At 33.5% G+C, this 26,031-nt stretch overlaps 1 protein-coding gene across 1 annotated transcript in view; it reads left to right on the forward strand.

Annotated features, from left to right (window-relative positions):
• Positions 1–26,031, forward strand: part of RSBN1L (round spermatid basic protein 1 like) — an 84,734-nt gene that overhangs the window by 12,961 nt on the left and 45,742 nt on the right. The window contains exon 2 of the mRNA XM_074268463.1: positions 24,249–24,365. Coding sequence (XP_074124564.1) covers positions 24,249–24,365 — 117 coding nt within the window. The remainder of the gene's footprint in view (positions 1–24,248; positions 24,366–26,031) is intronic.

The following is a 26,031-nucleotide window of genomic DNA, read 5'->3' on the forward strand; positions in this document are numbered from 1 at the left end:
ACTTTTTTTGTTGTTTGTTCTAATTTTGTTTTCCATTTTCTTAATTTAATTTTTGTTTATAATTTATGGTTTGTCAATTCCATTGTTCTTTTAAAAAAACCCTTGAATTATTTTCTATTATGAAATTTATTCTTTAACCCTGATGATTTCTTATTTTGTTTGCTGTTAATTTTTTCATTTTAAATTTTTTTAGCTTAGCTGAAAAAAAAAAAGCATTATTTTTCTCTTTTTCTTTTAAATATTTTCTTCTCACCTCTGCTTCTTAAAAGTTTTCCTGAAAGCTTAACTGGGTCAACACTTTCTTCATGTGAGATCTTTCTTAATTCTATTATCCCCTCTACAACAGGCCCTGCCCCCCCCATACTTTTTTTCTGTATGCTAAAACATGTATATTTTCTCTTTTAGATGTGTGCATACATGTACCATTTTCTCTTAATGTAAGCCTCTTAAGGAAGTTTTGTTTCTGTATTTGTATTCCCATTGCTTAGCACAGATTTTGCCACTTTAATTAACAGTTTAATAGATGCTTTTTGGTTTATTGTTGAATGCAAATTTGCCTTTGAATAATAGAATGACTACAGCATAGATTTTGATTTGTTCTATTCATATCGTCAATTTGTAGCTTGTTTCTGTAACTTGTTCTTTTACCTAGTCAATATTAATCAAGTCATCATCTAGTTTCCATGGGGACTTGCAACATTTAATTATTGATTATACTTTTCAGGCATTAAAATCCATAATGTAATGTTTAGATTTTGTAGCTATGTGAATTTATTTACATCTTCATTATGTCCTTTTTTTGTAAAAAGTGTTCATGATTATACTATGTTTTAAAAAAAAGCAACATTCTTGCATTTTCATAATAGTTTGCCTACGTATGTATGTATGTATGTTACATACATATATGTGTGTAAAATGTCTTCATATATGTATCTTTAAGTATTGATTTCCCCCCTTATCTACTTTAACTTTTTTTTTTTTTGTAAATTTAGGTATAAAAATGATAGTTAACATTTTTGTGGTGCTTATTAAATTCCAGGTATTGTGGTAAGCAATTCGAATCTCATTTGATCCTCACAATAATCCTGGATGATAGATGCTATTATCATCTTCCTTTTACAGATAAGGAGACTGAGGGAAACAGACTTAACTCAGTATCACACAAGTAGAACTTGAATTCAGGTCTTCTTATCTCCAGGACCCTATCCAACTGTGATACCTAACTCTCTAATTTGGTAGGCCAGTAATTGTAGAGATATTTAATGTCTGGGTTCCCTTATTGTCAATTATACCTTTTAAACATAAGATGGGTAATTTCCTCTATTTGTACTTCTCACATTTTAATTTCATTGTATATATGTCTAATTCTTCTTGTTAGGCAGTAAACTTTCTGAGATTGAATGTACATATTATTTTGTCCTTACATTTTTTAGCCCATTATGCAGCATTTTGTGTATAGTGGGCATACTTGAAAAATATATTTTTTAAGAGTCTCTTGAGTTATACTTTTCATCAAAATGAAGAAATATGGCCAGAGTGAAATAATCTTGTCATTTGTCAAACTATCTGCCCAAATAGTGTAGGATTACTTAATATATTGGTGTTAAGAAGAATTATTTTCAGATCATACAAATGCAGAAAGGAAAAATAGGTTTGATCACTGATCAGAACTAAAAAAAGATAAACTAGAGCTAGTGTGTTGAAATTAACAAAATCAAATAAGTAGAAGTGAATTTCAAATTTTGTACTGTGAAAAAAATCAAATATATAAATTTAAGCCTGGAAAAAAACCTGATATGACATCATTTCATATGAATGTGAATTAGTTGTTTTTAGCAGTCAGTTGTGGTAAAGTGGCCAAGCCAAAAATGTGCCATCTTTGGCCAATTTAATCAAAGTTATTACTTTGTAGAAAAAAGGTTTTACATTTGTCATTCTCTATTGGACTCTGAATTGGATCACATCTGGTCTCTTATGTTAAGTTCTATGTGCCATGTTTTAAAGGGACTTTGAAAAAATAGTATGTCTTGAAAGATAAAGACCCTTGAAAATTTTCCTAAATACAGGTCTGCTGACCTGTATTACTTTATAGCAAATGTTTATTGATAAAATCCAGAACACTTTTTTCTCTCAAGTAATTTAAAACCTGACTATCCATACCTGTGTCCTACAGCTATCCTCAGATTATTTATTCTCTTTGGCTTCTTGCCCTCTTAACCTGCATAGAGTTGCCTTATTGAGGGTCTTAAGACACAATAATTTCTGGGAGAAAATTTACATGTTTTAGTAATTTGATGTTAAGCTCTTGATATAAGTAAAGTAACAGTAAATTGTTAGGCTTGAGTCTAGGAAAACCTAGTTCAAATTCTACTTCTGACATTGGTTAATTAATCTCTCTAGGATGTTTTAGACACTTAATTTTTCTAAGCCTTTGTTTTCTCAACTATAAAAGTGGGAGTAACTTGTACTTGCCTCATCAGTGTGTTGTAAGATCACATGAGAGGATATATTTAACATGTTTTACAAATTTAGTGTCCTATGTTGCTATCGTTATATTAATGATAAAACTATCTTTATATATTACATATAATATACCACTTTCAAGCTGGCAAAGAGCTTTACAAAATGTTTCGTGATCCTTATAACAACTCTGGGAGGATAGGTAGGATAAAAGTTATTATTTTTTAAATATATTTTAGGATAATAGTTATGAAACTATCAAAATATAAAAAATACTGTGTGAAAAGTTATAGTTCTTAAGTATATCTAAACAAATGTATATTTTGATTTATTAATTTTTTTGTTGTTTAGTCGTTTGTCATATTTGACTGTGACCAAATTTGGGTTCTCTTGGCAAAGATAGAGTGGTTTGCCATTCCTTTCTTCAGTTTGTTTTATAGATGAGGTAACTCTGAGGTGTACAGGATTAAATGACTTATCTGGGGTCCATTACTACTAAGTGTCTGAGGCTGTAGTTGAACTCAGAAAGATGAGTCTTCCTGACTTCAATTCTGGCCCTGAATCCAGTGGGCCACCTACCTGCTGAAATCTATTAATATTTTTGTCATCAAACATATAGCATACTTGGCATAGTTTTAAAATTTCCGGAGTTATATACAACACCAGTGTTCATATCCTACTTCTTTTATTGCCTGCTTCTGTGACCTTGAACAAGTCATTTAACTTCATCTGTAAAATGAGGGATTTGTCACCAAGATCTGATTTCAAATTTGGCTTCAGATGCAAATTTTGTGACTCTGGAAATTCACTTAAAACACACTTGTCTCCTTCTTTCCTTCCTTCTCTCCCCTAAATGAAGGCTTTGGGTTAGATGGCTTCTGATGTCTTTTGTAATTCTATAATTATGTAACAGTAAAACAATGAATAAAATATATAAACTTTCTATCTCAGTTGTCTCAATAACAACTAAGGGCTTTTTTTGGGTCTGACTCTTTTTGCTAATTGTATTAATGTCTTGAATTGAAAGGTGAAGAAACTGAGTCTTGAGTTGTAAGTGGTAACGTAGCTAATAAGTGTCTAAAAGTGCAATTTATGTTGAGAATCTTTATGCCTGCCCATAGCCAGAACTCTACCATACTATCTCAAATTTTTCTTCCAAGTTTTCTTTCTTTTGGCAACCAGCCAAATTAAAGGTTTTATGTCTTTTCTGTCTTGGCCCATAACTACTACCTAGTTAGTGTCTGATTTAAAGGAACAAGGATGCTCTATCTTTTAAGTCATTTTAGGCAATGTTAACTGGACTGTGTCAATGAATTTATTTGTTGAGAGATAATTATCAATTGTCTATTGTGCAAAAGACATTGGACTAGATACTGGATTTTTTTGTACCAATTTGTTACTTTAGTGTTGGGTATTCCTGGTGGATCAAATGAAATCACTTAGCACACAATATAATGTAGTTATATGTAAATATTCCTTCCCTTCCCTACTAAAGACTTTTTGGTTGCATTATGTATATTAACAATTGGTGCACAGTACATAGGTTTAGGCCATTTTCTAGGGGACTGAGAGATTATATGATTTTTCCATGGTCACAAAACTAATGTGTATCAATCAGAGGTAGAATTGGAATCTTATGTTTTACCTATTTCATTCTCTTTCTGCATTCACCTGTCTGCATTTCGACTGTGCTAAAAATAAAAAAAAGTGAAGGCATAGTATCTTTCTCAAATTTTATGATCTAAATTTATATTAAATATACCTAACACTTTTCACTGTCTGAGAATGGAATATACATCCACAGAATTAAAGAATATTGAAGTTGAAAGGGATTGTTAGAGGTTATCTTATATATCTACCCCTCATAACTCATTAATATCTACAGCATTCTTAACAACTAGTTATCCAGACTCTGGAATCTAGTGACGATAAACTTGTTCCTTCCTCTACAAGTTATTTCATTTTTGGACTGCTCTCATTGTTAGGAAGTTCTTTTTTATATTCTTTACTTGTATATCTCTCCTGCAACTTCTACTTGTTTTTAGTTCTGCCTTTTAAGTTCCAACAAAATACAAGTCAATTGTGCTATGGTTGACATATGTGTTCCTAAAAAGCACCACACTATGGAAAATCACAGTGCAAACCACAGGCCTTAGGTTTAAAATGTATTTGGTGATATGATACTCAAAAAAGTAAGACACATAATAAAAAACAGCACAGTTTTATGCATGTCACATGGTTAAGAAATACATAAATATTACAATAAATAGTGGCAGTCTTAAGACTTTTTCTTGGGCTGCTGTTCAACTTGTCTTCCAATTCCCATGACCTGGGTTTGCAAAGTCAAGAGGAAATTGGGCAAGCTGAAACTTCAGACCGGGGCCAGGAGCCAGGGAGAGAAGGGGGAGTTAGGAGTGTAGTGTGTGGAGGTTCGGTTCTGTTCAGTTCCATTGGAGGAGATGGAGGATGCCGTGTGTGACGGCAAGCAAGGTCTTTATCATTTGATAAAAACTTTTTAAGTTTTAGCTTGTGAAAATGTCATTGGAAAGACTGCAACATGTAAGTTATTGTGAAATGTGTACTTTTATGCTTTTTTCTTGTTTCTTGGGTAAGAAATATCACATACTGATTCATATTTCAAATTATGCTAAAAATATCCCCCCAATATATCAATCCCAATGGAACGAATTCGAGTATTTTGAAACAAACATTAAAGCAAAACTGACTAATCCCTTTCCTATAAGATAGTCTTTCAGATATTTAATATTACTTTTTTCTTTTCCAAACTACAAAAAATATCTAGCCATATTTCTTTGCTCTCATTATTCAAGATTGTGTACATGTATTCAAGTGAATAGCCTGCCTTACACAAACTTAATTCATTTCAGTATTTCATTTCACCCCTGGGTAGGAACTATTGCTTTAGGTTAGGCTTGCATTTTCTGTAGGTCAGAGGTACTACTATTCTTGTTCACAGATCAACTTGACATGCATATTACTTGCCAAGGCTAGAGGGAATGAGGTTGCTTTTTTGAAATCTCTGTGATCTGCTTCTGTTGATCATACTAGTTTCAACTTTGCCCCTTGATAGGTCTTAATAAACACAAGGGACTTTTGACTTCTCAGAATTTACCTAAAATTAGTAACTTGACATTTATGAACCTAGATTACCTGACCCAGGGAAACCAAAATTTTCTTAGTAGTACTTTGTCAGTCCTCATTATTTAAAAAAAAAAACCAACCTTTTTGATATCTTTTTTTCTAAAATTTTCACTAAAATTTTCCATGTTGTTCCTTATTCTTCCCTATCTCAACCATCCTATATAACAAATGTTTTTAAAATATTAAAAAAAAGAGAAATCATCATAACTTTTTAGTACTATACATCTAAAAAGTCAAATATATTCCAAGTGCCATACTTATGGACCGCTCACTGTTGTAAAAAGGTAGTGTCGTGGTATCTATATCTTTTATTTGTTTTTTATTTTTAAAATTTTATTTATTTTTAAAAAATAATGGCTTTTTACTTTTAAAATACATGCAGAGGTAGTTTTCAACATTCACTCTTTTAAAACCTTATGTTCCAAAATTTCCCCCCCCCTTCCAACCGTCTCCCCTATTCAGCAAGTAATCCAATATAGATTATTAAACATGTACATTTCTTCTAAACATATTTCTATATTTATCATGCTGTACAAGAAAAATCAAATCATGATGCCATTTCCAATGATCTTGTGATGAAGAGAGCCATCTACACCCAGAGAGATGATTGTGGGAACTGAATGTGGATCACAACATAACATTCCCACTTCTTTTGTAATTGCTCATTTGCATTTTGTTTTCTTATTCATATACTTTTTGTTATCTGATTTTCCTTGTGCATCAAGAGAATTGAATAAGTATGTTTATACGTATTGGATTTAACATATATTTTAACATGTTTAACATATATTGGATTGCTTGCCATCTAGGGGAGGGAGTGGGGCAAAGGATGAGAAAATCTTAAGCACAAGGCTATGCAAGGGTCAATGTCAAATTATCCATGCATATGTTTTGAAAATTAAAAGCTTTATTTAAAAAAAAGAAAAGAAAAATCATATCAAAAAATGCTTTTCATCTTTTAGTCAGTAAAACATTAAGGCACTTATTATACATCCATCACTGTGCTAAATAGTGGGGATATAATATAAAAAGAGGCACTTTCCCCAAGAGGTCATATTCTAATGAGAAGACTAGAAGCAAACAATTATGTACAAATTATATAATGGGTTAGCAGGAAATAAATTGAGAGAGAGAAGGCACTAACGAGGATTAACAGAGATTAGGAAAGCTTCTTATTGAAGCTGAGATTTAAAGGAAGCCAAGGAAGGCTATAGGTGGGGCTGAGGAGGGAGAGCATTCCAGGCCTGGGGGACAGCCAGAGAAAATACCCAAAGCCACAAGATTGTCTCATTTGAGGGACAACAAGGAGGCCAATGTCACTAGTTTGAAGGGTACTTGTTAGGAAGTAAGATTTAAGAAGATTGGAAAAGTAGGAGGGGACTAAATTATAAAGAACTTTGAATGCTAGAGGATTTTGTATTTGATACTGTTGTCCTCCCTTCTTGACTTGCAAGTGAATTGGATTTAAGTGAAACTGGGCTGTGAAAACTCACCAGCCTCATTCTCTCTTCCAGAACTATTTGGAATGGCAAGAGGATTCATTGAGACATCTTGACCTTTTTAAAAAAGCAAAGACCCTTCTCAGGTCTGTTTGGGGCAACAACCATTCATTGATTAAGGCTGGATAAGAAATGAGACCAAAACAAATGGACTCTTTTACCTACTCAAAAAAAAAAAATGTGGGAGGGATACTCAAGGTTTCTGACCAGAATGGAAATAGTTGGTATTTATTCTCTCTCTGAACTATCAAAAAACAAATTGTGACTGAGTTGAGATTTGGGACCAATTGGCCATTCTATGAGAGCCAGAGGGGATTTGGGTTTTAGGTTTGATATAACAGGTCCATTTGAATCCCAGTGAGCTTTAACAGAGCTTGGTTTTTCAAAGCTGTATTTCTAGAAATCATAAATGATTCTGTGTGGTACGGAAATGGTGAGGGGTCACCATTTAATAAAAAAAAAGCTGGAGAGAGCTCTAGAAAAAAGCAAAGTTTATTGTACATTCTCGTGAGAAGGGCGTCCCATCCTTCAAGTAAACAATCGAAGAGAGGAAGCACCTCCTGTGGGCAGGACAGCACCTTTAATCCCTAAGGCAAAATGCCCCCTCCCACCACTGACTTTCATCCTCATTGGCTGAGAGTCTTACATTCTAAACGCGAGATCTACCCATGAAATTGAACGTGACCAATAAGTACATAGTTGCCTATATTTGGATGAAATAGGGGAGATGATATCATAGGAGGGGAAGGCAATGCCCTTTGCTCGAACTTCAGAGTCCTTCAGGCCTACTCGAACTCTGAAGTAGATGAAGCCTTACTCGATTTTCGCAACTGTCTTGAGAGATCTCACCTCATCTCATTCAATTCTGTATTAGATCCTATAGAATATGGGAAGCCTTTAAAGTTTATTGAATAGAAGGATGACATAATCAGAACTGCACTTTAAGAAAATAATTTTAGTGACTGAATGGAGAAATGGAGAAAAGATTGAACTTGGGAGAAACTTGAGGCAAGTAAGTTAATAAACTTTTGCTGTAGTCTAGCGGTGATGAAGGCCTCTAGTACCAGAGGAGAGAGGGAGCTTGTTTGAGAGATGTTGAAAAAGTGAAATTGCCAGGCTTTGGCAATAGATTGCATATGGGGGAAGGGAGCAGTAAAAGAGAATGAAAAATCAGGGATGATAATGGTTAAAAGCCATAGAGCCTGATGTCCTCTCTAGGATTTGGGGGACAAAGGGAAGAGGATTTGGGGAAAGATAATTAATTTGATTTGGGACATGTTGAATTTGAAGGTTACCCTTGGGTGTCTATCTCGTTATTGGTTCACCAATCAGGACATCTCTTTTTCCAAGGAATTGCCATGGTTTTTTCTTTGGTTACTGAGACCACTGACCATCAATTTATTAATTAGTCCAACTAATAAATTGATCATTACCTACCCATAAACTCTTAAGCTTTTCATTTGTCTCACACAATTGGCACTCACACAATTTCTGTAGACTCTTAGGACCATTGAACTGAACTAGACCATGTTAGAGGTCATCAATCCTATTCTCTCATTTTACAGTTAAGGAAAGTTTGGGTTGTTCAAAAAAGCAGTGAGAAATGTATGATTGGCTTCCAAAGAGAGATTAGGGTAATTTAGTAGATTTGAGAATCCTCAGCACAAAGTAGTATTGGAGCTAAATTTACTCTTGGTCTTTTTGTATTTCTTTTGTTTTCCCAAGGCTGATGCTTCTTTTTTTTTTTATTTTAATAAACATTGCTTTATGAATCATGTTGAAAGAAAAATCAGAACAAAAAGGAAAATCCATGGGAGAGGAAAAAAAAAACCAGAAAAAGATTTACATTCAATCTCCTTAATTCTTTTTCTGGATGCAAATGGCATATTCTATCTAAAGGCTATTGAAATTGTTTTGCATCTTTCCCAAGGCTTTTTAAACAAGTAATTCTTGGTCTTCCATTACCTTTACCAAAAATTGAAAATTTTTTTACATTTATTTTTCTTTTGTTCAATTAAACAAGCATTATTTTCTTCCTCCTGAATGAAGTGAACTGTAAAAGCTGACTCACAAGATGGAGACAGTGTTCTAAAACTTGAGTGAAGGTCATCTGTGCCCTGGGGCCAAGTTTCTTTCTCCAGAGATCACATGGTTTACGTGGTGTGGGATCTTTTCTTTGTGAGACTAAGTTGGGGGCACCTTGACATTGAAACTCCCATATAAGGTAATTTAGTAATCTTAAATATGTGGTTGGGTTGAAAGTTTTTCCTTATTTATGACTTAGAATGTGAGGTCATTTGTCCTGGCTAAGCAGGGCAAAGGTCCAGCCTATGGGGAGTATTAGCCCAAGGCCCTATATAACTCTGGTCCATTTGTCTGGGCCTTGTCTCTCCTTGCCTAACTGCTTGTGAGGAAGGTGACACCCACCCTTGTGGGGAGAGAGATCGTAATAAAATTCCTTTCTACTTTTACCTTGAGAAATCTTCTTAATTTATTTGAGCCGGTGGTCTTTGTCCCACATAACTTATACTTTAAAAAATAAATAAATAAAAACAAGCCTGTTATATATAGTATGTCACCAATTAATAACAATATTAATATTAATAATAAACTCATTATGTTGATCATGTCTTTAAAATGTGTATCTTATTCTGTATCTAGTATCTATTACCTCTTTATCACCTTTGGAATTCTGAGGTAGAGTTTACATGTTTAAAAGAAGTTTGCACCTTTAAGAGTTCATTGGTTGAAGTATTTCCCAGGCCCCATTGAGTTCTCACTAACCCAATCTCTGCGAGGATAAAAGAGGGCAGCATTGAGCCTGGAGTTAGGCTAGCCTGGGACAGAGTTGGGACCGCAGTCTGGAAGGAGAGAATCTGGCTGGAGGCTCCAGAAGCTCACAGAGAAAAGATTATACAGAAAAGAGATCTCCTCCCAGGAGAAGGATTATAATTGAAGAGACAACAGGACCTTTACACTTTATGATTTGTATAGAACAACTAAGTGAGTGGGACTGTGGATAAAATGCTGGGCCTAGACTTAAGGAAGACTCCTAAGTTCAAATCTGGCCTTAAGCTGTGTGACCTTGAGCAAGTCACTTAACCCAGTTTGCCTCAGAATCCTTATCTGTAAAATGAACTGGAGAAGGAAATGGCAAACTACTCCATCTTCTTTTCCCAGAAAACTTCTCATAGAGTCACAAAGAATCAGACCTAATTAAAAAATAACTGAACAGCTGAAAATGAATACATTCTTTTTCTTAACTGATTGGGTTAAAGTATTCCTTTGAACAAGTGATTCTTATTATCTGAAACTTGGCTAGTAGGAGATGAATTTTTGGGCTACCTTTAGTAGTTCACTAGAAATAATCTGTATCAGTGTAGGGATTATCTGTGTCAATGTTTCTTAAACTTTTTGATCTCAGGACTTCTATGTATTCTTTAAGATTATTGAGGACCTCAAAGAGCTTTGATGTATATGTGTTATTTATATCATGTAAGAAATTAAAATATACATTTAAAAATATTCACACATTAACAAGCTATTTTAAATAAAAATTAACTATTTTCCAAAAGAAAACATTGAGAAGAATGGAATTATTTTACATGTTTTTGCAAATCTCTTTAATGTCTGATTTAATACAAAATATCTGGATTTTAAGTCTGTTCCTGCATTCAATCTGCTATGTTTTGGTCAAAATATAAGAAGAAAATCAAGCATCACACAGGATGATTTTCAGAGCTAATAATATATTAATAATAATTGTGAAAATAGTTTTGATCTTATTGATTCATAGAAAGCATCTTGGAGATTCCTAGAGATCTGAGGACAGAATTTTGAAAACAGTTGATTTATATTTTATCAACAAAATTAAGCATTTTTTGAAATGCTGGGTTTTATTATATAAAATTTGATGGAAAAATTGAAATAATTTGTAGTGATTTTTCTATCATTTTATAATTTTTTGCCCAAGTATTTTATTTTTTAATAATAGCCTTTTATTTTTCAAAGCACATGCAAAGATAGTTTTCATCATTCACCCTTGAAAAACTTTGTGTTCCAAATTTTTCTCCTTTCTTCCCCTTCTTTCCCCCTCCCCTAGACTACAAATGATGCATATAGGTTAAACATATGCAATTCTTTCCACATTTATCAGGTTGAACAAGAAGAATCAGATCAAAAGGGGAAAAATAAGAAAAACAAGCAAATAATAACAAAGGTGAAAAAAACTATGTTGTGATCCACTCTCAGTCCCCACAGTCTTCTGTCTGGATGTAGATGGCTCTCTGAATCACAAATTTTTTGGAATTGGCCTGAATCTCATCTCATTGTTTTTTTTTTTTTTTTTTTTTTTGTTTGTTTGTTTGTTTGTTTGTTTGTTTGTTTTCCCTCCTGAGGCTGGGGTTAAGTGTCTGAGACCAGATTTGAACTTGGGTCCTCCTGAATTCAAGGCTGGTGCTCTCTCCACTGCGCCACCTAGCTGCCCCTCACCTCATTGTTGAAAAGACCAAGTCCACCACAGTTGATCATCATATATCTTCTTGTTGCTGTGTATGTACAGTGATCTCATGGTTCTGCTCATTTCACTTAGCATCTGTTCATGTAAATCTCTCCAGGCCTTTCTGAAATCATCCTGCTGATCATTTCTTATAGAACAATAATATTCCATAGTATTCATATACCATAGCTTATTCAGCCATTCCCCAACTGATGAGCATCCACTTTTCCTTTACTTACTTTACTTACAAAAAAGAGGGTCAAGTGAGAGGGTCTACTTCTTTGGATCCTTCAAATTTCCTGGGCTAAAAGATTCTTTCTGGTTCTGCAGCCCTAGGACATGTCTTGGGGCACTTTTTATTATTGCTTAGAGATGAACATGGGAAGATTACAATAATTCACTGTTTTCTCTGCCATCTTGATTCCTGGAATCTCAGTATGAGATATTTTAACAAAAGTTTTTGTCAAAACTAAGTAAATTACATTCATGACATTCCCCTTGTCTAATAGTTTAGTAAATTAGTCAAAAAAATAACTTTGTTTAGTCTGTCATGATCTGTCATTCAAGAAGGGATAATGTTTTCTCCCCTAATTCTTCACCAATCATCTCTGATCCTTTCTAGAATTTTCTCAGGAATCAATGTTAAGCTTTCTAGCCCATGGTTTGTGGACTCTGTTTACCTTTTTTGAAAATCAGTACAATGTTTGTTCTTATTCAGTTTTATGATACCTGTCCTGTTTTCCTAAATTTTTAAAAATATTTCTGACTTCGACTCAGCATTCATATTTGACAGTTATTTTTATACCTAAAGATGCAGTTCATCTGGGCCACATGGACTTCAATTCATCAAAAGTAATTAGGTGGCTCAGATCTTCTGGTCCAAGATTGGTCTATTATGTCATGTCCAGACATATATAAGATATATATAAGAACAGCTTGTGTCCTCTGTTAGACGTAGTCTATATTTCAAGGTAGAACTTGTTGTCTTATTTATCCTTACCTTCTTATGCCATTCCCACTACTTGATATTCTCTGTGTTCTCTTTGATGTTTTGGAATCCTACCTTTTCTTAAAGACCCAGTTCAAAAGTTTTGCCCATGAATGCTTCTATTGCCCTTCTTAAAATGGGTGATTTTTGTCTCACTTGAATTCATAGTAGCTTATTTGTATCTCTCTTACTCACACAACCAAATTTTTGTTAGTTATTTGTGTATATCATGTAATGCTTAAGATGTAAGTTTCTTAATATTTGAGCTTCTCTTGTATTTATAAAAGTTTATTTAGTGCAAATTGAGACTTGGGGTGTCACCTCACATCTCTCAGATTGGCTAAGATGATAGGAAAAGATAATGATAAATGTTGGAGGGTGTGTGGGAAAACTGGGACACTAGTACATTATAGCGGAGTTGTGAAAACTGATCCAACAATTCTGGAGAGTAATTTGGAACTATGCTGAAAGGGCTATCAAAGTGTGCATACCTTTGGATCCAGCAGTGTTTCTATAGGGTCTGTATCCCAGAGATGCTAAAAAAAAAAAGGGAAAAGGACCCACATGTGTAAAAATGTTTGTGACAGCCCTTTTTGCAGTGACAAGAAACTAATGGATGCCCGTGAAGTGGCTGAATAAGTTATGGCATATGAATATTACAGGATATTATTGTTCTATAAGAAAAGATGAGCTGGAAAGACTTACATGAACTGATGCTGAGTGAAGTGAATAAAACTAAGAGAACATTATACAAGTAACAGCATGGTTCTGTGATGATCAACTGTGATCGACTTGGCTCTTCTTTGCAATGCGGTGATTCAAGACCATTTCTTCCCCCTCTGCTCCCCCTCTTTTTTTGCAAGGCAATTGGAGTTAATTGACTTGCCCAAGGTCACGCTGCTAATTAAGTGTGAAGTTTCTGAGACCAGATTTGACCTTCAGGGCTGGTAATTTATTCACTGTGCCATCTATCTATCCTAATTCAAGACAATTCCAATAGACTTGGGATGGAAAGTGCCACCCACATCTAGAGAAAGAACTATGGAGACAGAAGGTGGATTGGAGATAAAATTTTTATCTTTGTTTGCTTTTTCTTTCTCAAGGTTTTTTTCTTTGGGACTGATTTTTCTTACATAACATGACAAATATAGAAATATCTTCAGAAGAATTGTGCATGTTTAACCTATCTAACTTGCTTACTGTCTTGGAGAGGGTGTAAGGGAGGAAGAAGGGAGAACAATTTGGAACACAAAATCTTGCAGGCATGAATGTCAAAAACAGCCTTTAATAGTGCCTGGAAAAATAGAATAATACTATTGAGAAAAAAAATGATGTTGATTTTTGAAGTATTCTAAATTGAATTTTTAGAATAGTAAATAGATTTCTGTGACAGCATATACACCACTTAGCAATATGCAATGATAATCATTTCTTTTGGCAGTGAAGATAAAACTTTAAATGAGTTATTCAAGGCCAAAAAGTTGGCATATTGGTTTTAAAATGACTTTAGACATATCTGTGTATTAAACCTTTTACCTTATTGTCACTAAGAAAATCCTACTGAATAAGTATAGAGCAATAATGTTCCCATTTACATGGCACCAGGGTCACACAGGCAATTACCATTAACTAGAAAAGCTAAAGAACTAGTTTGTTCTCTCCGGAATTTAAGTAGAAGGGTTGCAAATTGTTCATAAGAGCCTGGATGGTGGTAATTTCTGTTCTGTTCTTGACTTCTTGTGTACTTCAAGGATGCTGATGTAGCACTGAAGCTATTCATCTTGCTATCCCTATATCTTGACATATGGCCAGCCCTTTTTCTTTGTTTATACATTTTCCTAATGATGTCTTTTACTCCAGTTTTTTAAAAAAATATATTTTATGTTGTATCCTGCTCATGCCTTCCATGTACCAATCTGTTGCTTTCATGTGATATTAATTTTTAACTCTTCACAGACTATAATATGCCATATGCCAAAACTCATAATCATACAACTGTCAAGAACACCTAATTATTTTAGACCTTTTTTGCTATTTTTACCCTGCTTTCATGTATATTTTGTAACTCTTCTCTTTCCTTACCCCCATTTTCATTTTGCTATATTGTTAGCCACTACTTTTCTTAAATCATGCTGCAATCTGGAAATGTATTTTTAAACAGCTTTTCCTATATCTTATTTTTCCAAGATACTGTTGGTACTGTCATTTAGGATTAGTTAAATCCTTAACTGGTGCAGAATTATTTTCTACCTTCTGTTCCTTTTTCTACTCTAGAGACTTTAGCCAGAGTTCAGTCTGTCTTTTCAGAATAGTAAGAAAAAAAAAAAGCCACACAATTTGAACTTCTTTCATATATCTTCATGAAGAAATTTTTTGTATGAATTATGCAGCGCATAGGATATAACTACTGGCATTTCATATATACTTGTCTAATCCCCCCCAAAAGACCCTCTGAATTTGGTTGTTTTTAAACCAGAATAAATAAAAGGAATAAGCAATAACACCTTAATCATAAAATTCTATGTACCCATAGTTTGCATTAGAACCAAATACAATTAGAGTATCTCCAAATAGTTTGTAATTTTTATAAAATAAAAAAAAAATTGAGCTAAAAGGTCTAATTTGCATATTTGAAAACTAAAGAAACCTGATCTGGCAGGTAACAAATGTGATCTCTTAACCCCCAAGGTTAGTGTTCTTTTGACTGTTCTGTACTTCTATTTCATTGGCAGATGCAATGAAACATGAGAACTCTTTCTTAAAAATTAGAATATTTTATTGTATATCTGACAAAACAAGCCAGTAAAAAAGCAAGGTCAGATATATCTGGCTGCTTTAAAATTAGTTTTATTGATGCTTTTTATTTTCACAGTAGTAAATTTTTGGACATACTTCTCCAAATTCTCATTCTTACTATCCAATGTATCTTCCTTTTTAACAAATGAAAACAATTATGCAAAATCAGGCAACACAATTAACTTTGTTTGACAGTGTTTATGATATTTCACTACCCTCCTTTCCCACTTTGTCCTTAAAAGGAATGGGTGATCATTTCCTTATCTATTTTCTTATTTCTTTTCTCCAGGACAAAGATTTGTTGTTATCATAGTTCTGGAACTGGAAGGGATCTCTGGGGTCACCACTCTAAACCTTTTATTTTATATGAGAAAACTGAGATCCAGAGAGGTTAAATGACTTGACTAAAGATATCTAGTCACTAAAAATCAGAATTTGAATTTGAATTCGGGTTCTTAGAGACCAGAGAACAAACACATTCTTTAATTTTTAGTGTTTTTGTTTTTTTTTTTTTTTTTTCCCTGTCCTCATTTCCTACCAGCTACTTTGCTTGCTTGAATGTGATGCTTCCCCCAGGATAATAAGCAGAGATTTCATTGACATGAAGATTGTTTTTAATTCTGTAGCTCAAGACCACTTTTGTATTCCTAGTTGCTTATTCCTTTTGATAAGAGGGCTGGAGGATAGAACCAGAAACTCCCAAATTTTCTCTTTAATGACCTCTCAGAATTTCCAGCCATTTCTTTATTTTCTACCAGCTGCTGTACTTAGTTTTGAGCTGCCAGAGCTAAGGGATATCCTCATAGCAACTTCTTCCTCCTTACTTTCCCTTTCCCTCATCTTTTTGAATACCTTTGTGTCTTGTCTTTTCCCATTTGATTGGAAGCTGTTTTTTTATTTGTGTCTTCAGTTCTTAGCTTTTATATGAGCTTGATAACTTTATTAACTATTCTTTTAATTTATATTATGGTGGTTATTATGTATGTTACAATTTTGTTTCACTCAGCATCACTTAACACAATTCTTCCCATGTTTCTTGGAATTCCTCATTTGTTTTTCTGATACAGTAATTAATATTATGTTCAAATGTAATATTAATTCTGTTAAGCATTCCATCTCTACTAAAGAGAGCACAACTCCTTCGGGTTGGCCACATTGTTCAAATGTCAAATGCATGCTTGCCAAAAAGATTTTATGGAGAGCTCACATAAGGGCAAGTGCTCACAAGATTGTTAAAAAAAAGTGGTACAAGGACACTCTCAAGGTCTCTCAAGAACTTTAGAATCAATTGTATGACATGGGAGACACTGGTACAGGACCACCCAGCATGATAGGCCTTCATCAGAGAAGGGGGTGTACTCTATGAGGAAAGTGGAATTGGATTAGCTTGCAAGAAAGGTGAGATGCCCAGAGTTAGAGAAGCTCCCCAAATGTTCATGGGGCCTACTTGTGTCCGACCTTGGACAGAGCACTCTGAGCTCATATTGGTCTAACATAGGTCATTTTGGTCCTCTTCGAGAAGGAAGAAAAACATAACATTCAAATGCCACAAGAGGCCCATCTATTTGCCCAATAGATGGGCAGTAATCGACAGTTTAGACATCTTATTGTAATAGAGTGCCCACTTTACAAACACTTGTATTCCAGAAGTTTGTGGTTAATAGTTCTGGCATTTTGAACTTGTTACCCTAGATCATAGGATCATAGAATTAAAAGCTGGAAGGGACTTTGGAAACCTTCAAATCTAAACTTTTTATTTTATAGAGGAAGAAACTGAAGTACATCAAGGATAAGTGACTTGGTCACTTTAACTCAGGTATTCCTGACTCCCCGGTCCCCCACTACTGTACAATTCCATGCTATGTGCATTCTCTCTTCCCCATTCCCTCCCCTCATAGATAGTTCTTCATTTTACTGATAAAACTCAGAGTTTAGTCTCTTGACTGGGGTCTCTTAGTAATTTCCTGAGATGGAATTTGAACCCAAGGGTTCTCTCTCTTTACCATGCAGTTTCTTTAAATGGCAGGTAGGCTTCTAGTCTTCAGTCATAAAAGACTACAACTGATACATAGAAGGCAGTATAATGGAGCTGATTGGAAATTAGGAAATCTGGGCTTAAATTCCAGCTCTGTTCTTATCTGGTTGACCTTGGACAAACCACTTTGCTTCTGTGTGAATCAGTTTTCTTATTAGTGAATGAGGGGTTGTATTAAATGATTTTTAAGGTCCCTTTTAGCTCTGTCTACATTCTTGTAATAAGAACAAAATTATGCTTACAGTGGCCTGCAACTCAATTTTTTCCTATCAAGATCCATCAGCTTTGAATTTGGTCAGAGGTAATAGGACACAGAGAGGAAAAACTAGATAGCAATAAGGCAATAACATGAACTGGCTTGTTACGGACTTTGGTAGCTCCTATGACACTGGTTAATAGCAGGGAAAGGAGTTACGTTCTTATAGTTTTAATAATGAAATTTTTATCATTTATCAAGTAAAAAACTTATGTCAGGATCTTTGAATAATTCTCTGAATAAAAATACTGTTGTATATAAATATCACATTTTATTCTTAAAATATTACTTTTCTAACCATTAGTGAGGGTGTGTGTATATATATGTTTATGTGTGTGGGTGTGTGTGGGTGTGTGTGGGTGTGTGTGGGTGTTATACTAAAATATTTGAAGGGTCTAGAAATTTTTCGGTTTTCTTCTCATCATTTCAAATTAACAACCTCTCTACAATTTAGTAGAATTATTGTAGTTGAAAAAAAGCATCTTCCTTTTGTAGCCAGCCTATTTTATCAGACTATATTTTAATTTTTCCTGTTTCGGTAAAGCTGCTAATGTTTGAAGTCTGCTGGTATAGTCTTCAAAGTCCAGGATCACCTTTAAGTTGTAAGCATCAGAACAGCACTATAGTTGAGCATTGTCTTCTTGTATCTATGTGTGTGCTTACATAATTTCATTTGCTGTCATTTTTTTCTGCTATTTCTGTCCTACCAAAATATAAAATGACTTCTTCAGGATGTATATAGGATGAGAGTTTAATATTTAAATAACTGTTATAAAGTTACAGAGAACTATATTTTTTGAAAAAAGCTTTTTGGGACATATGTAGGCTTTGTAGTCTTAAAAAATTGCAGCGACAACATTGCCAAGTAAGAATTCTTTCTGATTTTCTTTTTCTTTTTTTTTACTAATTGTTATGAGAGTTTTAATCTATTCCATTATTTATTTATTTATTTTTCAGTTGATTAATTTTTATAGTTTTTATTTACCAGATATATGCATGGATAATTTTACAGCATTGATAATTGCCAAACCTTTTGTTCTAATTTTTCCCCTCCTTCTCCCCCCCCCCTCAAGATGGCAGGTTGACCAAGACATGTTCAATATGTTAAGGAATAAATTAAATACAATATATGTATACATGACCAAACAGTTATTTTGCTGTCCAAAAAGAACCGGTCTTTGAAATAGTGTACAATTAGCGTGTGAAGGAAATCAAAAATGCAGGCAGACAAAAATAGAGGGATTAGAAATTCTATATAGTGGTTCATAGTCATCTCCCAGAGTTCTTTTGCTGGGTGTAGCTGGTTCAGTTCATTTCTGCTCTATTGAAAGTGATTTGGTTCATCTCATTGTTGAAAATGGCCACATCCATCAGAATTGATCATCATATAGTATTGTTGTTGAAGTATACAACAATCTGATCCTGCTCATTTCACTCAGCATCAGTTCATGTAACTCTCTCCAGGCCTTTTTGAAATCATCCTGTTGGTCATTTCTTACAGAACAATAATATTCCATAATATCATAAACCACAATTTATTCAGCCATTCTCCAATTGATGGGCATCACGTAGTTTCCAGTTTCTGGCCACTACAAAGAGGGCTGCCACAAACATTCTTGCACATACAGGTCCCTTTCCCTTCTTTAAGATCTCTTTGGGATATAAGCCCAGTTGTAACACTGCTGGGTCAAAGGGTATGCACAGTTTGACAACTTTTTGAGCACAGTTCCAAATTGCTCTCCAGAATGGCTGAATGTATTCACAATTCCACCAACAATGTACCAGTGTCCCTGTTTTCCCATATATCCCTCTTTCTGAATTTCTTAAACATTACCTTTAAAAAGAAGCTTACTACCCAAGAGGCAAAAAAAAAAAAGGAACTCATTCTTCCTTATGTTAAGTAGAAATTCTAGTGGTAATCCTGGGTTGATGTTTGGCAAGGAATTGGTGGAGTCTTGGGACAGAATAGGATAAAACCTATTTATCTCTTATCATTGTTGAATGGGACAAAATGTAAAATTCTTATGAGTTGAAAAGAATGTTAAACTGCCATATTGTGATTAAGCAAGTTTTTAGTAACATTAAAAAAAGTTTGGAAATATTTCTTAAATGTATTGCACATTTCCCCACCTTGATAAATATTATGAACAATAATTTAACATTCGGTTGATAATTCAAGAGTTATGTTATTGCAAAATAAGTAGTGAAGTCCTTAAGTTATTATCACGTATGTTATACTATTAGATCCTTTAACTGAATGACCCTAGATTACTATATAAACCTTTCATCTGTTCTGGTTTTCCCCATTCTCCTTCTCTTTCTCCATACTTACTGGTTGTCACTCAGTTTCTATTCCTTTCTACTCTAGCCATTATAACCTAGATAGGGTCGAAAGTGATTAATGGAAATCATAATATTTATAGTAATACCTTTCTTATGCAACTTAGAGAAAATTGAAAATCCATGTAAATGAAATTTTATGTTTAGCTGAAGTTTGCATACTTAAATACCAAACATTCTGACCATTTAAAAGAAAATATTTCTGTGAGGTATTTTTTCTTTCTTGATGAAATGTTTTAAGTCCGTAAGTTTTTTTTTAATTAAAGTATTATGTGAACTCATACTAATTTAGTATATAGTTCTGTTCTTTGTTATTAGATGTTACTTTTCATTACTATCTATATGTCTCTTTCTATAAGTGACCATATTTATATTCAGTTGAGTGAGGATAAAAAAGTTTTCACTCAGATGAATGGGACTCATTCACAACTTCTTAATTTTCAGAGAATTTTTTGAGATATTTGATGTGTCAAAAGTCTGGCTTACAACCAAGTTGAGTATTCCTCTGTGTTGTGTAAAATTATCAAATATTTTATTTTTTTGGGGGAAAAAGTGATAAAGTATATATATACTTCACGGAGAGCTACTTTAGCTGGACTTTGAGGAGTTTGTTAAATTAAATAAAACCAAACCAACAAAAAGCCCCCCCCCAAAAAAAATGAAAAAAAAAAAAAAAAAAAAAACCAGAGAGAGAGAGAGAGAGAGAGAGAGAGAGAGAGTGTGTGTGTGTGTGTGTGTGTGTGTTTTAACTACATGTGACATCCTTAAAAAAATGAGTAGTCTTGGAAACTCCTTCCAAAAACTGAGGGAGGGGGCAATTTATTTGAATTTTGCAATCTTATATTGCAGCCTATGACATTTATGAGGTTGTATTTTGTCCTTAGTCACACCACTAGCATATATCAGAGGCAGGACTTGAATCCAGATCATTCTGACACCAGAGGTAGCCATTTATTATACCATGCTGCTTTTACTTGGTACCTTTGTGTGTGTGTGTCTGTCTGTCTGTCTGTCTGTCTGTCTGTCTCTCTCTCTCTCTCTCTCTCTCTCTCTCTCTCTCTCTCTTTATCTCTCTCTCTCTCTCTCTCTCTCTCTCTCTCTCTCTCTCTCTCTCTCTCTCTTTCTCTCTCTCTCCTTCTCCCTTTCTCCCTCCTTTTTGTAAATAAAGTAAGTAAAGGAAAAGGTACTTGACTTACCTTTAGATTCATAATCAGTTTCTGGAACCAATATATACATAATAGGTAAAGATTACAAATGCAGAACTATTGGATTGGATCTTTTTTTGCCTAAGAATGTATTTTTTCAGTTTTTGGTAGCCATTTATTATACCATGCTGCTTTTACTTGGTACCTTTGTGTCTCTGTCTCTGTCTCTGTCTCTCTCTCTCTCTCTCTCTCTCTCTCTCTCTCTCTCTCTCTCTCTCTCTCTCTCTCTCTCTCTCTCTCTCTCCTTCTCCCTTTCTCCCTCCTTTTTATAAATAAAGTAAGTAAAGGAAAAAGTACTTGACTTACCTTTAGATTCATAATCAGTTTCTGGAACCAATATATACATAATAGGTAAAGAATACAAATGCAGAACTATTGGATTGGATCTTTTTTTGCCTAAGAATGTATTTTTTCAGTTTTTGGAAAAAAACAACAGAATAGAACAAAACAAAATAGAAAAAAAACAAACAAAAACACAAGTAGACACCAGCCTGGTTAGCAGAAATAATAACAGCAGTAATAATGGCATTTATAGATTGTTAACATTTATATATAACACAAACCATATTTTGTAATAAGCACTTTATAGCTATTATCTTATTTGATCCTAATAACAACTATGGGAGGTAGGTGCTGTTTTTATTTCCAATTTACAGATGAGAAAACTAAGACAGACATATTAAGTGATTTATGATCATACAACTTGTAAGTGTCTGAGGTCATATTTGCACTCTGATTTTGCTGACTGAAAGTCATTGCATTTATACTGTATCACATCTAGCAGCCCCAAGGAACATAAAAGAAGTAGGTGCTTCTTTATATCATTTCTCTGTTTCTATTGATGACACTACCATTTTCTTAATTATTCAGTATTTGTCAATCAGTAAAGTAAAAAGTAGTCAATAAACATTTTCTGATTGCTTATTATAAGCTAGTCACTGTACTAAATGTTGGAGATGCAGACAAGAACAATCCATGCTTTTAAGGGATTCCCTTTTTTCCCCTGGTAAATTTATTTATTTTTAATACATATTCCTTTATGAATCCTGTCGGGAGAGAAAAATCAGAGCAAAAGGGAAAAGTCATGGGAGAAATTAAAAAAAAACAACAACAAAACAAAACAGAAAAAAGAACTGATCATAGATACATAGATGTGTTGATTTCAGTTTACCTTAATTTTTCTGAATGCAAATGGTATTTTCTGAGGGACTCACATTCTAACAGACAGTTGTGATTCTTTCTCTCTCCCTTATTGCCTATATACAGTTAATTGTCAAGTACATACAGTTTTCAGCAGCATGGATTAAATCAGTGCCTCCTTGGCCTTTCTCAAGATATCCTCATATCCTCCATTTTCACATAATACAGTTTCCAGTTAAATTGGACTACTTTGTGTTCCATATTTTATGATACTCCTTTCTTTGACATTGCCTGTGCTAGTAACAGATCCCAGTAACTTCCAGCCTTTCCCAAGTCCTTCTCTTTGACCCTACTTGGGGATTTGCATTTTGCCTAGACTTTCTGAACATGATACTTTCTCCAGGATATCAGTGATCTTCATATTGATATAGTCCTCCCCTAATGATGACCAGAGGGTAAGCTTCTTGAGAGAGAGTTTGTAAAATCCCTCCTGCCTAGTGTAATGTCTTGCAAGTAATCATAAAAATAATGCACACTTTAATATTAACATATCTTTAATATTTTATGGTTTATTAGTACTTTCCATACATTTTCTCACTTGAATGAGTGAAAAAGCATTGCTAGGATTACAAATAGAAAAACAAGTTCCTGCTCATATTTCAGTGGGGGAGACAACACATGAAGGAGGTTTCAGTACAACCCTCTGAGATAGATGTTATTCCCATATTTCTGTTGAGGAAACTGTGAAGGACAGGTGGGACAAATATTACTCCCATTTTAATGGTAAATAAGGGACATCATTCCACTATTTCATGCTGCCTTGAGTAGACATTTATTATATTGAATCTCATCTCTAAATAATTGGTTCCTTATCCCAATAATTTTCAAAGGACAAAAATTGCCTTAGAAAGCATTGATCCTTCCAATGAGCCCAAAAGTTTAGACTCATCACATGTCATTCCTTGGGGCATTAGCAATGTCCTGAGACAGTGTAGTAGTGCTGGAGCCAATGGACAGAATGTACTGAAAAGATGGGTGAGGTATCCCTTGATAATTTCATCATAGGAGAAAGTACTTCCAGAGTTCACATCATTATCACTGTGCTTCCTCACCATTTGAAAAACTGATCTAATTCTGCTTCTCTAGGTTCTTGCATTATATTGCCCTGTGCCTATAGAATTATTTTAAGATGACCATATGTTAGCAAAGGTTGCATTCCCAAGAACCTGTAAATAAACTATGTACAGGAGTGAGTAGATGGGACAGAAACATAATTTGACTTTTTTGTGAATTGGCTGTTTGCTTTTAAAAACTTTTCTTATATAACTTATGTGATTGGAATTTACTGTTGATGCAGACATAATTAACTAGTTTGACAAAAAATAGATTTTAAAGATATATCAGGTTAGTGCAAGTTCTTTTGTAGATAAAGAATTATGTTATAATTTCTTATAATTGTGACCTATCAATATTAATTCAGAAAAGTGATATTCACTACCATACATAAATTATCTGTATTTATATCTTTGAATCCTCAAGGTTCCACAAACAGCATAAAAGTATATGTAACTTTAAAGCTAATAGTTATAAAGTCTTAGCTATAATCATTTAAAATTTTAGTATAAACAATAACCACCAAAAGACAAATAAATATACAAAAATAGAGAGAAATATTTTATAGAGCTCATCATTTAATGTTAGAGAACCAAACAAATTAGTAAAAGCAGTGATCAAAGTGTGCATTTTTTGATAACTTTTTGTCTGAAGTTCTGATGCCTTTTGATTTTCATTTTACTTAGAAGGATAAAATTGTTATGCTAATTAAGTATCTATTTTCTGTAGTTATTTTTAATAGTTTTTTCTCCACAGATAAAATCAAAGACAAAATTAAAGAGAGAGACAAAGAGAAGCAAAAAGAAAAAAAGAAGCATAAAGTAATAAATGAAATAAAGAAAGAGAACGGAGAAGTCAAATTATTGCCGAAAGGTAAGTCCTTCCAGAATAATTATATTATTGCTTAATTTTAATTGTGTAAATAACAAATGCATGTTTTTCTTGGAGATGGATTTTAATAATGATTAAACAAAATAGTAAAAATTGGTTTGAATGTAACGTAGATAGCATTAATATTCTATATTCCAAATTTCTTTCAGTAATGTTTTTCTATTCCATCTTTGTCACACTCAGGAATAGTAATTTTGGATGTCTCTTGGGTTTGATCAGATTTCAATTTGTGATTAAATTTTATCCTTAGAGGATAATAGTCATGAATACATGTTAAATGCTTTTTAAAAATAGCTCATTTAAAACTGTTAGTAATACAAAACCTGCCTGGATGGAATTATAAAAGTTGAATTGGGCTGTTGGGGAACAAGAGAAAAGGGGTATATGATAGTGAAAACAGAGATACTCTTCTGGCAAAGTTTGTCACTATTATTGAAATTCTGACAAATTCATCACCTTTATTATTAGCTGATAATATATTGAATCCCTGTCTGTGTAAATAACAGAATTACTTAAATATTGGATATTCAACAGAGCTGATCTCAGTATCTGTATATCTTTAAACATACACACAAAGAAAAAAGTAATTGGTTAATTTAGATTCTTGAAAACATTCTTGAACCAAAAAAAAGGTGTTGTTTTTTTTTCCATTTTCATTTTTCTCTTATACTAGATGATCTTGTACCATAATTTTTACAAGCTGCTTTCTCCTTTTCATAACTTTGGTTGAAAAGAAACAGAAGTCAGGAATAACATTTTTGGATACTTGATGATTCTTTTGTTAGCTTTTCTTTACTTATTTGTTTTGTCTAAATAGTTTTTGAGAGCTCCATGTAATCTTAACTACTTCAGTTTGGATATTCTAGTGATTAATATTCACATCATTTTAAATGATGAATTTTAGCCTACTGGTATAAATAATTATTTTCTAATTCCTTTTTTGTTGTTGTTGAGGCTATTAGGATTAAGTGACTTGCCTAGGGTCACACAACTAGGAAGTGTTTATTTTCTAATTCTTAATTTCTTACTATAGAAGTAAACTCACAGTGGTGTAAATTTTATCCAGTGGTCAGTTCAATTAAGTGTTTATTAATTGCTAATTATATACCAGGCATTGTGCTAAGTGTTGGGGAAACAAAGAAAAAGCAACAACAATCATAGGATCTTAAGAATATAGATTTAGAAGTAAGAGGACTTTATAAGCTGTCTAGTCCAATCCTTCACTTTATAAATGAAAAAGTGAGATTAAGGGTAGTTAAATGACTTATCAGAGTCATGTAGCTAGATTCTAAAAATAGGATTTGAACCTTGGTCTCATTTTTTCTTTTTTAAATTTAATTTTAACGTTTACATTCTGTTCCTCCTGCCATTTTTCTCTGTTGCTCCTTTCCTCATTGGAGAAACAAGAAATACAAAACCTATTACAAAAATGTATAGTTAAGAAAAACAAATTCTTCTATTGGCACATCACTGGAATATGGAGTATCATGTGTGAGGAACAGCAAGTAGGCCAGCATTGTCGGGCCACAGAATGTGTAAAAGAAAGGTCATGTGTAAGAACACTGTATATAGAAAGGGGCCAGATTGTTAAGGGCTCTAAGTGTTAAATAAAGGAGTTTATATATGATCCTGCAGGAAAATAGGAACT

Source organism: Sminthopsis crassicaudata, chromosome 5 (assembly GCF_048593235.1).
Source record: "Sminthopsis crassicaudata isolate SCR6 chromosome 5, ASM4859323v1, whole genome shotgun sequence".
NCBI lineage: Eukaryota > Metazoa > Chordata > Mammalia > Dasyuromorphia > Dasyuridae > Sminthopsis > Sminthopsis crassicaudata.